Raw genomic sequence first — 17,941 nt, forward strand, 5'->3', positions numbered from 1 at the left:
TTGTGATCTTTTTAAATGGAAATTTCTCTTTGATTGCAAAGGAGTTTCAGGTGTTTGAAAATCTGTATCACAAAGTTAATATGTAGCTTTTGAAAAACCAAGCTTTTAGTGATGTTCCTGTTAATATAACTGTATCCTCACTCTTCCAACTTTTCATCACTATTAAAAACTCAATATATTATTTTTAAAAGGCTACAGAATCATCTTTTTTATTCCATGAAAAACTTTCTGAGAAATGTTTAGGTAAATTGAATTTTAGGTCATCAAATGAAACATTACATAGTCTAGGAGAACTTAATATTACAAAGAATCTGTATGTGTATATAGCTATACACACACATATGTATATATACATATAGAATGTATAATGTAGACACTGTAGTATGATTATAGCCATATTCAATGTAATTAAGCCATCATTTAAGATTAAAGTCCCTTAAATTATCTTATTTTTAAAAAGCATATAATATAAACTAGGTATTGATAAAGGTTTCTTTAAAAATTACTGTAAAAATTTCTTGGGGCCCCCGGGTGCCTCAGTTAAGCTTCAGACTCTTGGTTTGGGCTCAGGTCATGATCTCACAGTTTGTGGGTTCGAGCCCCGCATTGGGCTCTGTGCTGGTGCATGGAGCCTGCTTTGGATTTTTTCTCTCCCTCTCTCTCTGTCCCTCCCCTACCTGTGTTCACTTGCTCTCTCTCAAAATAAATAAACATTAAAAAAAATTTTTTTTTCTTAAGACACAAAAGCTCTAAGCATAAGGGGAAAAATTGATATATTATACAATATTAAAATTACGAATTTTTGCATCATAAAATACCATTAAGAGTGAAAAGGCAAGGAAGTCACAAAGATGGAAAAAGATTTACAGAACATAGATCCCATGAAGGACTCATATTCAAAATATGTTAACAATAAAAAAATAAAAACTTCTATACATCAACAACAAAAAGACAGAAACCCGATAAATAAACAAAAGACTTGAACAGGCACTTTACAACTTAATAAAAATAAAAATAAAAATAAAAAAACAGCCACTCTGCAAATTTACAAAAGTAAAACAGCCAATAAATATTTGAAAGAAACTCAGTCTCATTGGTCATCAGTGAAATGTAAATTAAAAACCACAATGAGGGGCGCCTGGGTGGCTCAGTCGGTTGAGCTTCCGACTTCAGCTCAGGTCATGATCTCGCAGCTTGTGAGTTCGAGCCCCACGTCGGGCTCTGTGCTGACAGCTCAGAGCCTGGAGCCTGTTTCAGATTTGGTGTCTCCCTCTCTCTCTGTCCCAACCCACTCGCATTCTGTCTCTGTCTCTCTCAAAAATAAATAAACATTAAAAAAAAAAAAACAGTGAGGGGCACCTGCCTGGCTCAGTTGCTGGAATGTGTGACTTTTGACTCTTGACCTCAGGGTTGTGGGTTCAAGCCCCACATCAGGTGTAGCAATTACTTGAAAATAAAATGTTAAATAAAAAACAAACTTGAAGTGGCATTACAATATCCACCACAGTGGCTAAAATTAAACTGGCACTACCAAGTGTGACAAGGACGTGGGGAAACTTGGACTCACACATGAATGTTACAACGTTGGTAAAGGTGAATGTGTACCAGTAGCTCAGCAACTTCGCTCCTAGGTCTGCACCCCACAGATAGGACTTTTATAAGAGTGTTTCATAATAGTATATTCTAAATCTTGGGTCAGCAAACCACCATCCACAGCTACATGTGTATGGACCACAAGCTAGAAATGCTTTCTGCATCTTCAGTGGGTTGTGTTAAAAAAAAAAAAAAAAAAAAAAAAAAAAAAACATTTAAGATTATGCAGCAGAGGCCACCCATGGCCCATAGAGCCTAAAACATGTACTATCTGGCCTTTACAAAAGAAAAACGAAAAAGAAAATGTTGACCCTTGTTCTAGATCTAAAACTGGAAATAAATCAAATGTTTATCAACAACAGAATGCATAGCCAAATTGTGGCATGTTTATACAATGAAATAGTATGCAGAAATGGGATGAACAAACTATTAGCAACAGCCAATGTTTCACAAACAGATGCTAAGAGTAAGGAGCCAGATATAAAAAAAGTATTTATCATTTGTGTTCATCTATATAAAGTTTGAAAAGGCAAAAGTAATCTATGATATTAGAAGTCATGATAATGGTTACCCTGGGTGAAGGGTGGTTAGTGGTGCAAAAATGGCTTTTGGGTTCTGATCGTATTCTATTCCTTGGTCTGGGTGTTGGTTTTTAGAACATTTACTTTGTGAAATTTCTTGAAACCATACACTTATATGATTTGTGCATATTTCTGTAAATTGTTACTCTTTAATAAAAAGGTTATTTAAAAAGTCATTAAGTGAAAAAAACCACCTGCCACAAGAATGGAACTATGCCAACCACAGAATAATGTTCCTCCATCACTAGAAAACCACCTATACTGATGGCATTTTCACTATCATTTATTGCCATATCGACCCTGGCTACATCTTACTTGGATGAAACATACATTTTCCCATATCCCGTCTGGTCCCTTCAAAAACTGGCACATTCTTCACAATATGGCATTAATGGCCTCAACATACACCCAGCTTAGGCAGAGCTTATTGGTAGAAAGCAATGAGCTCAGTGCTTTAAAAGTATGAGACACCAGGCCTTATGAAAACCATGAAGTGTGGACATAAATGCAACAAGTTTATGCATATGATGCTCTGATAAGATTCTTTAAATCTCGTATCAAACCATGTTTTTCCCCGTTTTTTCAAGGGGGTGTACACCGTCTAGAGTCTGTTGAAGAATATAATGAATTGATGGTACGAAATGGGGACCTGCGGGCCAGAATGTTGGAGGTCTCCCGAGATGGCAGAAAGCACTCTCTTCCCCAGCTGCTGGACTCTACTGGAACATCACAGGTAGGACAATACCATAGAACCTTTTGTTTTCTCATACAAAGTTGCCCAGTTAGGGATGTAAGAGCATGTTTCCACCCCTGGGTCTCTAGGCTTTCAAATATTTACTCTTTCAGAGACCAACAGGAATAGCCGTGTTATGAAGAACTTCCCATCTGTGTGGGCAGGGGTATTTGGGACTAAAGATGTAGCACGGAGAGCGAGGTCTATCCATGGAGGTTAGAAGGAAGTCAGCCTAGTATTCGGCACAGTAGAGAAAAATAATCCCTTGTTGGATCTCGACATCTTGCTCCCCTTCCTACTGTGTGTTTTGGAACTGAGAGCTGCTTTCAACTGCCAGGAGACAGTGGCGCCTCACGGTCTGTGGTCAACCACCATCGCTTGTTTAGTGGGTGCGTCAGGTGTCAGCATAACCACCGGCTGGGTAGGTGGGTGGGTGTTGGGTCGTATGAGAGAGAGAGAGGGAGTGCATGTGCGTGCCTATACTGTGTCTGGGATTTTACCTGTTACACAGTAATGACTCAAACAGGCAAGGTCAGTGGGGCTGCAGATAGGGGTGAAGTAGGTGGTGATGTTAATATTCCAGGGCCTGCCTCATAAGAGTTCAGAGCTCCATAATTCCTCACAGAGGCTCTTCCTCAATTACATCATCCTCAACACAGTCAAAAGGGGAGACAGCTCCTAACCAAGTTGAAGGCAGGCTCAGTCTCTGGGAAACTTGTGGAGCGTTCTTTGAGTCCTGGCATCATCAGCCAGAGAAGCCATTGGCATCTTGCCTACAACAAAGCAGAGGTGGAGGGTAGCAGCAATGACATCCATAAGCTCATGTAGACTCACAGATGGTAAAGTCGTAAAGGACGTGTAACTGGTCATCTGGGTTGGGTCATTACTTTTGGTGTATCATCACCATTTTATTGACAGGCCAATGAATCTCAAAGAGATTGAATATTTTGCTCAAAGTGATATGCCAGAATCACTATAAAGAAAGTTTTACCTACCCAGTAAAATAAGTAAGTGCCCACGTTCCATAGGCAGTTGCTGATCAGGTTATTTTGTGTGGAATCTACCCAAAGACAACTTGAGTTGGGACATGGAGAAAAAGCAGAGCAAAAAACTTGCATGGGTCCTGGTTAAAACTCCTCCAAACCCTTGACTAGAGACGAGCCTATGGCCTGCTCAGAATGATCCAACTGGGCCGGCAGAGTCAGGGGGTGGATCAGAAAGTTGTAGGAGAGCCACATTGTGGGCTATTTTAGTTTAGTGTGGAAAGTGAGAGAGGGTTTCCTGCCATCAGAGCCAAGGATGTCTAGCACTGAGGTGGCGATTTCTTAACTGACCTGCTGAGAAACCTGACCATATTTATTATTTAAAGCCCAGAAATACTTATTTGTAACCAGGCCTCCAGAAAGCACAGGCTAGTGAAGATTTTAAAGGAAAGACTTTTTCCCCTTTTCAAACTGTCCTTTTTCTTGTCTTTTTTTCTGCCCTTTTCTTTTTCTCCCAGGATTCACCCTTCAAAATTTTCCCTGTTCTCTCTCCCTCCCCTACAAAGCATTGTCTAGAGTAGAGCTACTCAATACAGCTTCCTGCAGTGATAGAAATGTTTTATGTCTCTACTATCCACTGTGGTAGCCACGTGTGTCTACGGAGCACATGAAAAGTAGCAAGTGACACTAAGGCGTGTATTTTTTATTTTAATCTCTATTTAAATATAGACCATGACAGGTGACTTAGTGGCTGCCATATTGGACAGCAGAGGTCTAAAAAATGCAATGGGATCCCTGAAACACATCAGGAGAGCAATGAAGCACGCAGACCTCTGGTTCCCATGGGCTCCCAGAAGGGGGATGGAAGGAGGTGCTGCTGGAGATTGGTGGTGAGAGAGTATTCCCTTCTAAGTCCACACATGAACCTCCATATTTGAGGGTTGAAAACCCATAGGCTATGTCTGCCTATCTCCATGATGGTTTCAGTAAAAGGGTAGTAACCTTGCCAAGCCAACATTTTTTAAATGAATCAGAGTCTGGGAAGCCAACATCGCTGGCAGATATTTTGTAAAACTGCAAAAATATAATTGTTCTAAGCTGCCAGGAATACAAAAATATCATTAGCAGACATCTCCTTTCTACCTTTGAATGTAGAATATACTAATTAAGGATAGCAACTATTTTCTGATGTCTCTTTTCTCATATTAAGCCCAAAGTTATTTTTTTTTCCTTTTTTGCTTATGCTGGAATATCTGTCTCATTTAAGAAATTTATTATTCTAAGAAGAATAGCAAGGAGCTAAATTGTAGAAGATTTTAGCCCTACATTTTCTTTATCTCTCGTTCATGTTATAAATAGTGTACCCTGCTTCCACACACGTACATGTGGGTGATGGACAGGAGAGGGATTGAGATTCAAGCTCTTGCGTGCCATAAAGGGGAAGGTGTGGCTTCTGGGAAAGAATTTTATTTTCCAAACATGAGGGATTAGAACCGAAGCTGCTGCATTTCTCACCAGGGTGTTTTGTACAGAATAATAGTTGTCAGGATTTACGGTTTGGGTGTTATAAGAAACAAGGGCTTGCTAAGTTTTTGGTTGAGTGAATTAAGCTTAAAATGGCAAGATACTTTCTAACCATGATTGTGAACTTGGCGTGGGGGTAAGGGATGGCTTCCAGGGAGAACCCGGCCACAGGATGGCCCTCCTACATCTCTGAGGCCTTTTGGCTTCTGGTTCCTCACTCCATTCCAGAAAGCAAGAAGAGTCGGATCTGTGGGGTACAAAGAGCAGCACTGAGTGCGAACAGCCGCCATGCAGCTCTTCATCTGCAGTTGAAGGCACGGCAGCCTACTGCAGCCAGGGCTGTTCCTCCAGTGTTGTTGATAATAAACTTCCTTTAAGCTGCTGGACCAGAGGTGGAGCAGGGAGAAATGTCTGTGTCACCCAAAAGACAACTGAGGTTTTCAAAACCTGAATATATTTTTATGCCAGAGGCCACAGGAGGATAAATGAGACTGTCCCTGACCTTGCCATGTGCTGACTTCTAGGAATACCAGATTGTAAAGAAGTCCACCCGCTCCCTAAGCACCACTCAGGTGGAATCTCCTTGGAGACTCATTCGGCCATCGGTCATCTCCATCATTGGCCTATACAAAGAAAAAGGCAAGGTGAGCTCCCTTCTGCAGTTTTGTCCTCCAAGTGAATGTTAGTATATATTTCTTTTTTTTTTTTTTTTAACGTTTGTTTATTTTGAGAGAGAGAGAAAGAGAGTTTGTGTGCAGGGGAGGGGCAGAGAGAGAGAATTCCAGGCAGGCTCTGTGCTGTCAGCACAGAGCCCAACACAGAGCTCAATTTCACGAACTGTGAGATCATGACCTGAGACGAAATCAAGAGTCGGACATTTAACCGACTGAGCCACCCAGTCGCCCCTGTTAGCGTGTATTTCTTAAATGGTGAATTTTGTTGTTGTTTTTACATGAAATAAAAATTAAAAGGTATAAAGAGGAATAGATTAAGTGGCCTTTATGTAGATTTGAGTGGCTTCCTTTGCTCCTTTCCTGTGGGATTTGACATGATCATGCCCTTTTGTCCTTATGACTTAGGGAGTCACAGGCACCTGGGAGCTAGGGTATAGTTGAGGGTGGAGTGAATGTTCCAACATTTACTACTATTGAAAGAAAGGCCACCCCTGTAGCTTCAGGGGGCATATTCCTACTTACCCTTTTGAATGAATTTCATAGCATTGCCATTATCATAAAGATAATAATACAAATACCTTGATATTATACAAATATCAAAACATCCATCTTGATACAACATGGAAGTACTGAAATAAAAGAATAAAATAAGTATGGCCCCTGAATTGTGTGCAATGACTCTCCTGAGCTATTAATCAATCCATGTGAAATTGCCATTTTTGGAGATCAAAGATTGTCAAATACTGGCAATTTCATGTTTCGGTGTAAAACTTTCTCCCTTTAACATAATGCAAACCTAGTGCACTGCAAATAGATCTGAGGAAGGAAATAGAGAAGGGAACACAAATTCATAGCTGGTTATCTTAACTCTGAGCCTAGTTGGGAAGGAGACTTCAGTTAAATACTACAATGGGAAAATGCCCTCAGTGAAATACTGAGACAAAAACAGATGCCCTCAGTCAAATACTGCAATGACAACCTGGACCCCCTTCTGCTTGGGGTGTAGGGCCTTGGCTTTAGCATTGCTGGAGGTCGAGACTGCATTCGAGGACAGATGGGGATTTTTGTCAAGACTATTTTCCCAAATGGATCGGCTGCAGAGGATGGAAGACTTAAAGAAGGTAGGAGAAAGCCTCTCCGTGGTTCTCAGTGGTGGTGAGTTCTGATTCCATCAGAATCTGCCTCCTTGCAAGATGTGAAGCCAGTGGCACAGCAGCCAAAGCCATGGGCTTGGGGGTCGAGAGGACATGAGCTGAATCCAACATTTACTGCATCATGGCCTTGGACAATTGATGTAACCTGAGCTTCACTTGTCTCAGTTTGTAAACTTGGAATATTAACACCGATCTTAAAGAGTTGTTGTGAAGATTAAATGAGATGATATGCGGAACATGACTTGATATTTTTATTTGGTCTTTAAGTGTCTATCTTGTCCCCTTGGATCTTGATCATATTCCTTGCCTTGAAAATTCCTGAGAGCTTGCAGGCCATTCTTGCCTCAGGGCTGGAGTACATGCACATCTTTCATATTCTCCATGCTACCTGACATTGTGCCATGCATAAACATGCTAGCAGAGTGCTTTTCTTTCTCCCAACTATTGACATGTGAATGATATATAACACTGTGTAAGTTTAAGGTGTACAACATGATGATTTGATGTGCATATATATTGGAAAATTATTAGCACACTGAGTTAGCTAACACCCTCATCATGCCACTGAATGGCCGTGGTGGTGGGGGGTGAGAACATTGAAGACTTACCCTCTTAGAAATTTTCAACTGAACAGCACAGTATTGCTAACTATAGTCACCGTGCTGTGTGATAGATCCCCAGAACCTATTCACGAGTCCTGATTTTTCTTCCTCCCTTATTAGCACACTTTCTTCGTGAAATGATGAAATGACACTATTTGTAGTTACCTTTAAAAATGCTATGACTGGTCGGTTCAGTTGACCCAAATTATAGGTACTATTCTGTTCTGCCATCTTATTTTTTTTAACTGATAAGAGTCCATTGGAGTCTCCTTTTTCAAGCAGTGCTACCCTAGGAGCCTGTATGTAATGGTAAGACATGACCAGGCTTATTTTGATGGCAGAATATTTATTTCTCTTTTTTAGAGGAAGGATTAACTCCCAGGTGGTATTTGTGTCTAGTTTCAGAACAATGTAAAATTCTAACAGGGTGTTTTTTATAATGGATGTGCCATATGTTCATTTGATTGAAATTCATCCTGCAGTACTGGTAGAATGGAGACAAATGGAGGAAAAATCAATAGTTAGTAAAGGTTAATAGCACTTGATTCTCCTAAATACTGTTTTTTTATGTGTTCATTTACAATAAAGGTAAGTCATTGGAATGGATTTTCAATGTGTTGAATGATCTTTTAAAAATCTTGTATAAAGATTTTTAAGAGCATGAGCAATCATTTTAATGATCGTATCCTTTTCCCATATGGAAGCAAACCAAGAACCTTACCTAGTTAGGTGGTTATTTTTAAACAGATTATTTCACTTATTTTACAACTTCTGTAACTGCATTAAAGAAAAGCACATAACAAGTGCATGGAGGTACTGCCACCTTTTCAACCTCATCTACAGGATTCCTTTAATGGAAGGCACAGTGTGCCCCTGGGATTAGCTGCCCAGGAGAGGTTCTGCTGCTGTTGCTCTTTGTTACAGGTAAAGGGAGGCCTTCGTTTGTCCTGCACCGCTGTGTGAAGTTCATCTGTTCTTCTCTCAGTGGCCCCTTCGTAGTGTTTTTGATGAACTGTTATTCTAAAAAACAGACCATGTTACGAAAGTATAAACCAAAACAAACTGAGAAGTCAACTGGATGTCCAATTTCTCTTATAGTCCCAGCAGACACTATCAACAGCTGGAAAAATGACCTGACCATGCGTCCTTGGGGTTGAAGATGAGTCCAGGATAGTCTGAGAGAGAGAGAGAGAGAGAGAGAGAGAATGAGAATGAATGAGAGAACAATTTGGCATTAGCCCACAATAATCTCTCTTAGTCTTAATGACTGAGAACCTGGAACAACATCAGTAAGACCAGGCATCTAGACTATTTCTGGAGGGAGGACTGCCATTTTTAGATAATATCTCAAAAGTTTTTTGTCTCTGTTATTAAAACCATTTTCCACACACCATGATGATTCTGCAGGCTTGAAAACCTTGTCTTTCTGCAAATACAGAAGTGGCTTTCTCACATGTTATATATATGTTCATGCTATATTGCCAGTAGGTTTAGGTTTTTTAAACAAACACTATGAGGAAAGGCTTGGGACTCATTATTGCATTTTGATCTCTAAACTTAGGACACCTGTTATCGAACTTGGCAATGTCTAAAGAATTAGAACTTAATGCTTCCCCTGGTTGTTTTTCATTAAAGATGGAGATACAGAATTACTGCAAAAGAATATGTATTGTTATTAATTGTCCCATTTTTTTGAAATTCCTGAGAGCTATGCTAATGAAAGTAGGCTGGAACAATAAAAGTCCTTTTATAGAATTGTAAATCAGGTACCATATGGTATCCTCTTCTAGTACTGACCATGCAGTTAGATTCTAGTACATCAAAGTTTGATGTTAATGTAATTCTCCTATTTTGGCACTAGGGGATGAAATCCTAGATGTAAATGGGATACCAATAAAGGGCTTGACGTTCCAAGAAGCCATCCATACCTTTAAGGTAACCACATTCTTATTTATCTCTTTTATCTTCTTGATTTCTCTTCCCTTATTTCCTTCTGGTTTGGGTTCTTTTTTTTTTTTTTCTCTTTTTTTTTTTTTTTTTTCATCCTTTAATCTAGGAGTAGTCTGAATGTTTTAGCATTTAGAATGTTTTACTCTCTTGTTTTCTCAGCAAATCCGGAGTGGATTATTCGTCTTAACAGTACGCACAAAGTTACTGAGCCCAAGCCTCACACCCTGCTCCACACCCACACACATGAGCAGATCCAGCTCCCCCAACTTCAACACCAGTGGGGGCAGCTCAGCAGCAGGCTCCGACGAAGGCGGTTCTTCATCCCTGGGTCGCAAGGCCCCCGGGCCCAAGGACAGAATTGTCATGGAAGTCACACTCAACAAAGGTGATACCAGCTACTCCCCACTTCCTTACATTCTCTCACATAATAATTTGTCATCTGTTCCTAGGTTTCGTTTTTTTAATTTTTTCTAGGAACTGTTCCTTTGGAACAGTTTACTGCCAACAACGTATGGTATTCTGTAAATGGACAGTGGGATCACACGTAGAGATTTTAGTCATTTTGCTAAAGTGAAAAAGAGTTACCAGTAGTACAAAGTCTTTTAAGCTCTCCCCAGGTGAATCACTATGTGTCAGAAACTCATGTTTAAAAAAAAAAAACCAAAAAAAAAAAAAAAATCACTGACTGACTTAATTCTAGGGCTAATAAAAAATTTTGAAGAACAAAAGATTATAGTTGAGAATACAGCTAATAACTATAAGTTGTGGGTCTTCACCAGATCTTACAGCCTTTCATCTGTTTCCTTTTCCTCTATACCTACTACAGAAATATGAGCAATGAAGTAACCAAGAGATTAGTTGCTAAAAAAGATAAGTGAAAGAAATGTATCTAGAATAAAAAATATTGGGACGTCTGGGTGGCTCAGTTGGAGGATCATGGGACTCTTGATCTCAGGGTTGTAAGTTCGAGCCCCATGTTGGGTGTAGAGATTACTTAAAAAATAAAATCTTAAAAAAATATATTACTTTGACTCTGCCTGTTTCCAAAAACAGAATTGAGGAGGTTCTTTAGACTAAGCAGAGAGCAGACAGCTGAATAATTCAGTCCGTAGTTAGCCCCTGGTTCTGCCGTGGACTCATTTCATTTACAGAGTATGATAATGTTAACAGCAAAAAGCAGGATTTACATTCTCAGTCTGGTCAAAAATAAATGATTGCTGGTCTGAATATACAGTGATGTAGCTTCATACCACTTATACTTTTTTTTAACTCTGTTTTCTTTGATGCCTCTCAGAGCCCAGAGTTGGATTAGGTATTGGTGCCTGCTGCCTGGCTCTAGAAAACAGTCCTCCAGGTATCTACATTCACAGCCTTGCCCCAGGATCAGTGGCCAAGATGGAGAGCAATCTGAGGTTTGTTGTAAACCTGATAGTATAGGCTTCTGGCATGTTCGTGAATTTAGGAATGAATATATGTGTAAGATATCTGCCCTATTACATTCTTTTGTGAGATTCTAAACTTTTGTATTATTTGCAGTGATAGTATAGCCAAGATTACAATTAATTTCCAAAGATGAAAAGCTAATGTAGAAGTAGAGAACTATAGATCTTGGCTTCCCTATTTTGATCTGTTTGGACTCAGAAGCTCAGTTTCAGAAGCTTGACAAAATACAACTCTACATAGATACCTATGTAGAAAGAAATATTTTCTTTCACTTTTATATTCATTTATGTAAAATTCATATGTGATGCCAGGAACTGCTCATAACAGTTCAGAATCACTGGATACAAAAGAGTCCGAAATCATGCCCTTAAACCGGGGGCCTCTTATTATTAAGTACAATCTCTTGACCTTTCCTGTTGTTTCATTCCTTTCTGAGTGATGTTGTCTAGATGCTTATTGTCTGAAATCACCACATGTCTGCTTTCTCAGTCCAGCTAGTTGAGTTGTAGCATGGATATTCTGTTATACAAGAGATGTCTAGGTGTTCTATTATATAGTAACTGCAGTGGATCTGTGCCCACCCAAACGCCACAAGAATATACACGTAGTGCACAAAGCACTCTGTGTAAACAGTATCACTTTTCCCCCCCTATAAGCTTCTAAGTCCTTGAGCAGTTGAGGAATTGTCAAAATGACATGCCTTGAGGTTGCCATTTTGGGGCCCTGTTAATAGATTATGTTATGTTTTTAGTTAATCATCAGAGTGAATTTTCATACAAAAAAAATTTAGCAAATCATCCAAAGTACATTAAAGAAAATATACTTTTAGAACCCAAGGAAAAAAAATCCTTTAATGACATCCCAAGATGATGTTTCTTTCTTGAATGGTTCCATATGTCTGGAGCCTGCCAAATGAACATTCTTCAAACACCATATAAAGAGTCTTTTGTTCTCTCCTACTGAGTTCTCTGCCTATAATTTCAAGTCAAAATGGGCATCTTGTCCCCAATTTCTCATTTGTTCAAATTTAAAACGTTTTTACAAATTCTTGGGTAACCTTTGAGCTTCAAGATATTTCCCCCTCAAATTACATTACAATAATCATTTCAAGATGGTAGGGAAAAAAAGAAAATGGTGGTGGTCAAGGAGCTACCTTGTGATGATCAAAAGGTAGACCTGAGTTCAACAGTGTGTGACATCAAGGTGGCCTCTCTAAAGTCTGTGGCCTTGTCTAAACAATAGAAATAATAATACCTGTTCAAAGGATTGTTATGGAAATTGCTTTGTATAGTGCCTGGTTTACACTCTGTGCTCAAAAAATGGTAACCCTTGTTATTGTCTTATTATCAATTTTATTTAACTTTACTACTTCTGAAAATGCAGCTAGATACGCATAAGGACTTTGCTGATTTAATATCTAATGTGTTTATATGAATGTGTTGCTTTTTCACACATATGCAAAGATGAAAAGATGTCATTTGCTTCTTTAAAGTATTCAGAAAAGGTTTCATATTATAAACCTCTCCCAGAGGGAAATCTTGTAAAAACTTAACTGTTACCACAACGTGTTGGTTATGTTGTCCTCCCTAGCCGCGGAGATCAAATCCTGGAAGTGAACTCAGTCAATGTCCGCCATGCTGCTTTAAGCAAAGTCCATACCATCCTGAGCAAATGCCCCCCAGGACCTGTTCGACTTGTCATTGGCCGGCACCCTAATCCAAAGGTGAAGTACTTCTTATTGTTCTAAATATGAAAAGATGGCTTGGTTATTTGTCCTGTAACAGTGATTACACATATTCCTATGATGACGCACACTCTGGTAAGACAGTTCACCCAGCCGGGCTTGGGAATCAGCCTGTGGTCACACAGTGGCCAAGTAACTGATACACATGGGAACAAATCATTGATGTGGACTTCTTCATCTTCACACTCTTAGAAATTTCATTAGAAAATTTTGACAGTGTTATTGGTGAATATAAAATATGGTAGGAAGATAAGAGTGCTGGGTTCTGAGTAACTTCCAGCTGTTTGTTTGATCTCTAGTGAGATACTTAACTTTTTGGGTTTCTGCATCAAGAAAATGTGAGAGCATTGGATTAAATGATCTGTCCAGGCCATCCTTGACCTGAGGAGAATACTTCTGTCATTAAGGCTTAAGAGTCCACTAATTTTTTTTCTGCATTGATATCACATTGTTGAATTTGCAGATAATCATAGCCCCTGTATCGTGGGCCTTTGTGTTATTTGGTTGTATCTCTTTTATACTTGAGCAGTTGCTTTTAATTTTTTTAGGTTAACCAGAGCACACCTCAGCAATTTCAACTCTACTGGCTTTGAGCACTGTTTTTTGTTGTTTCAAGTACTTGATGTAAAAATCCTTTTAAATTAACTTGTCTATAATATCAGGTTATATTTTACAAAATTTAGCCTTTCCCTTTCAGTAACTCAAAATGCTCCTTAAGAACATTAGCTCTTTTGGGGGGCATCTGGGTGGCTCAGTCGGTTAAGCATCTGACTTTGGCTCAGGTCATGATCTCACAGTTCATGGGTTTGAGCCCTGTGTCAGGCTTCATGCTGACAGCTCAGAACCTGGAGCCTGCTTTGGATTCTGTTTCTCCTGTTCTATGCCCCTCCCCCTCTCTAACTCTGTCTTTCTCTCTCTCTCTCTCAAAAATCAATAAACATTAAAAAAATAGTGTTAGTTCTTTTTGTGCCTATCATATGACCACCTCCTCTGTATCATTTGTACTATTATTTGATTATATCCTAAATGGTCCCAGACTGCTATGCTTGATGGACTTGTATGCCATCTTGAGAGTAAGACATGTGTGTGGAGAACTTTGGGTCATCCCATTTCTGAGATTTCTTTAGTGTATTAATTTTATAGCATCATTTTTAGTGTTTTCAGTGGTGTGTTTTTGTTATACTGATTCTCCATAGTGCTTGGACAAGGATTGCCATTAGACTGATTCAAAGTCAACTCCACTACTATTTTTTTTCCCAGATTGTGTTCTCCTGTCTATATATGTCTTAAATAAAAACTTCTTGAATAAATATCATTAAAATAAAATCAAGTCCTGCTTCTACCATTTTCCATTTTTTCCTTCTTGTCACTTCCTGTTTTTCTCTTTTACGTTTTATAGTCCTGACATTTTCCCTTGTGATCTGTTCTCCTTTGTCTCTCTGCTGTCCCCATGGCTCTCTTTGGGTCATTTTTTTTTTTAAGTTTATTTATTTTGAGAGAGAGAGTGTGCAAGCAGGGGAGGGACAGATTGCTGTCAGCAAGGAGCCTGATTCAGGGCTTGATCCCAACAACCACAAGATCATGACCTGAGCTGAAATCAAGAGGCAGACACTTAACCAACTGAACCATCCAGGCACCCCATGTCATTTTTAACACCACTTTGCCTCAAACTCACAGCTAGAGTGGTCTTGACTCCTTCCTTTAGGGTCCTCTCTGGGATTCCATCACCTGCTTCCCACTTAGGAAGCAGTCCAATAAGCTAGAGCTGACCTCGCACATCCCTCAACAACATTATAAAAAATTAAGTTCTCAGTGGTTTCCAGGCATTCGTTTCAAGGCATGCCTGACTTCAAAATCCATTCCAAAATAGCACAGGTCACGATTTGTTGGGAGGTCTGCTTCGTCTCAGCCCAAAAGCATCTACCTAATTTGCCAGTACAATCAAACATCAGAATGGCATTTAAGCGCAAAGCATAATAATTCTGATGGACTGGTGGTCTGCGATCCTGTTGAATACAGGTTGATTCATGTTTCTGGCCACAGTAAATGGTCATCATGATGGTGTGGGAGATACATCCAGCAAAACCAGATTTCAGTATTTGTTTTACTAGATTTCACATTTCTTCCTAGGTAAACATGGTGTTCTTAATTGTAACATATACTATATTTTTCTTTTGGTCAAGATTCCATTTTATGTTTAATGTATTTTTATACCGCTCACCCCAGCATCTCATGCCAGTAGTACATTTTGATACTGAATGTATGTACTTCCTTAGTTTTCATGTTGTTCCAATAGAAATACCACAAGGATTTTCTTTTCTTCTGTTTCTCATAATGACTGGCGCAGTGACTGCCCAACTGGGACATTCAAACCCTCCAGGTCTAGACAAGCTAAGATTTGGACTTACTCAGGTCACAGCTTCTAGCTTATGTTAAGTAGAAGAAAGTCATAGAGGTCCATTTTTAACTGGTCCTGGGGCTCTCAGCATGACTAGAATTATCCAGGAAATCTTTCACTTGTTTCAAAACCTGACCATTTTTCTCCCACTCAGAAAAATAGTTGCAAATATTGAAAGTCTAATGTCAATTAGAAAATGGCAACCTTGCAATTCTTGCAAATTGGCAAGAAAAATTTGCAACCACCATATAAGCTTATATTTTCCCTAACTCATTTATACAAAATTACTTTTGCTTTATGAAGTATATGTGTGTGTTTTAGTGTATATGCTTTGTGCATGTATATATATATATATTTTATTTCCTGTGAAGGTTGCTAGAAAGTATTACATAAAAGCCATGATGTGATTATGATTTATCTGTTAGATTAAAACATAATGCTGAATCTTGCATAACTTTATTTACTTATTAAGAAAAATTGCTATGCTTATCCAAATATTACTTATGCTAAATGTTATTTTAGTACATAAAATTACCATTCTAAGTTTACAGTATTCTTACCTTTAAAAAAGAAACTCTATGCAAGTTATGTAATTGTCTTTTAAAATACCTCGTAGTTCAGCATTTTTCAGGCTTTAAACTTTTTTTCCATATTGAATAATGACAGTTAGGGATAACAACTAATGGGGGAAAAATGCATGAATCTACCATGATCCCAATAAATATAGAAGGAAAAGAAGAGTTATAAAATGACAATTTTGAAAACTTCATCATAAAAATTGATTCAAATAAGAATAATCAATGATGCTAAAACCATTGAGTAAAAATATACTGGGGAGCAGGATATTGATGTTGTCTGAAGCTGTTTCCTCCCAGATTACTCATTGATGACCAAAAAAAAAAAAAAAAAAAAATCTAGTAAAGAAATGTGGTGAAGTCCGTCCTAATCAAGTGGTCAAAGTTACCATCAGTCATGAAACATGAAATGCTGACCCTGAGTGCCTCTCTGATGCACTGAAAAGGAAACAGTTGTTGTAGTTTTTCTGCAAAAAAAAAAAAAAAACATAATCTAAATCTCAGCATGAAAAAACTATTAGATCCTAATTGAGGGTTTGATTGGCCTAAGTTTCTTCCAGAATATCAGTATTGTGACAGACAAAAGCTCAGTAGTGTTTTGGATTAAAGGAGTCTAAAAAAGACTTGACCCTAAATTGAATTCTGGATTGCCAAAAATGAAATTTCTATAAAGCATTACTATGCGAAGGAGTTAGTTGGCGACAATCCGCTAAAGATCCACAACAAGATAAGGAGCTTGCACCAGAATGCAAATCAGTTACATCACTAGGGCCACCACTCAGTTCAGTGGACATTTTTCCCCCAGCAAGACACTGTTGGGAAAGAAGCTGAGTGTTGGTAAGCATTCTGGAGGAAAATCCTATCTCCTCACAAGCTGGCATCAAACTTCCTGTGAACTACTTCTGTCTACTGACACATTTTGAGTAGCATTTATGAAGGACGGTGTTAGTACAGTTGGCTAAATTGGAATATGAAATGTGCATTAGACAGTCATTTGTGTCAATGTTAAATTTCCTAGAATTGACAATAGTACCGGGGTTATTAAAGAGAATGTTCTTGTTTTTAGGAGGTTTGTAACCTCTTAACGTCTGCAACTGACTCCCAAATTAAAATGTTAAATGGTGTGTGTATCTGTATAAAGAAAGAGCATGAGTGTAAATGTGGGAGAATGTTTTAAAAAACAACAATGAAGAATTTGCTACTCTTGTGTTACTTTTACAAGTTTTATGTAGGTTTGAAATTGTTTAAGTAAAATCTAGGAAAAAAATTAGAAGTGAGTGTTCTAGAGAGAGGCAGGTATCAGCCATGTAGCACCTGAAAGCTTTAATGAATTTGAAAACCAACTGAGGGTCTGATTTTGAATACATTGTTTGAAGCAATATGTTAACCTGGCAATATTTCTTATACGCCCTGAGCTATTGCTTCAGAGGATGGTCATAATCTTTGGTCCTGTGGTTTTCCTCTTTATTTGCACTCAGCCTCTGACTCTGGTCCTAGCTACTTTTTTGGGGGGGGAAATAAATAAAACCAGCTAATTTGTGCTTTCTGCTGAAAACCAGGTTTCCGAGCAGGAAATGGATGCAGTGATAGCACGCAGCACTTATCAGGAGAGCAAAGAGGCCAATTCGTCTCCTGGCTTAGGTACTGTATTTGCACATTTTCATTCAACACTCAGAAGAGTCTCTCAATTAACCTTCCCCATGGGACACTCCCCAATGCAATGTTATTGGTTGGATTGTTTGTAATTACCAGGTTTGGCAGAAGTAGTTGTCCAAGAGATTCTGTGCTTTTTCTTAGCATCTACTTTTGATTTCTGCAGTTATTTAATGTGCTTTATTAAAGTTCTAATTATGCATGCTTCTTGTACTACAAGATCATTTGCAAAAATGAGTTAGCGGCATTTCGTGTGTTTTATGTACAATTCATATAAAATGTTTTAGGTAAAAATGAAGTAATCCCAAAATATCAGTTGTTTGATAGATGCAGA

At 38.6% G+C, this 17,941-nt stretch overlaps 1 protein-coding gene across 7 annotated transcripts in view; it reads left to right on the top strand.

Moving 5' to 3' along the window:
• PDZD2 (PDZ domain containing 2) overlaps window positions 1-17,941 on the top strand; it is a 364,618-nt gene that overhangs the window by 317,242 nt on the left and 29,435 nt on the right. For all 7 annotated transcript variants that reach the window (XM_019450712.2, XM_019450714.2, XM_019450715.2 and 4 more), the window contains 8 exons: window positions 2,762-2,907; window positions 5,939-6,058; window positions 7,095-7,209; window positions 9,706-9,779; window positions 9,954-10,179; window positions 11,089-11,206; window positions 12,828-12,960; window positions 17,514-17,595. In XM_019450712.2, the coding sequence (XP_019306257.2) occupies window positions 2,762-2,907; window positions 5,939-6,058; window positions 7,095-7,209; window positions 9,706-9,779; window positions 9,954-10,179; window positions 11,089-11,206; window positions 12,828-12,960; window positions 17,514-17,595 (1,014 nt within the window). The remainder of the gene's footprint in view (window positions 1-2,761; window positions 2,908-5,938; window positions 6,059-7,094; window positions 7,210-9,705; window positions 9,780-9,953; window positions 10,180-11,088; window positions 11,207-12,827; window positions 12,961-17,513; window positions 17,596-17,941) is intronic.

This window comes from Panthera pardus, unplaced genomic scaffold (assembly GCF_024362965.1).
Source record: "Panthera pardus isolate Hobbes unplaced genomic scaffold, ASM2436296v1 HiC_scaffold_2, whole genome shotgun sequence".
In the NCBI taxonomy this organism is placed as follows: Eukaryota; Metazoa; Chordata; class Mammalia; order Carnivora; family Felidae; genus Panthera; species Panthera pardus.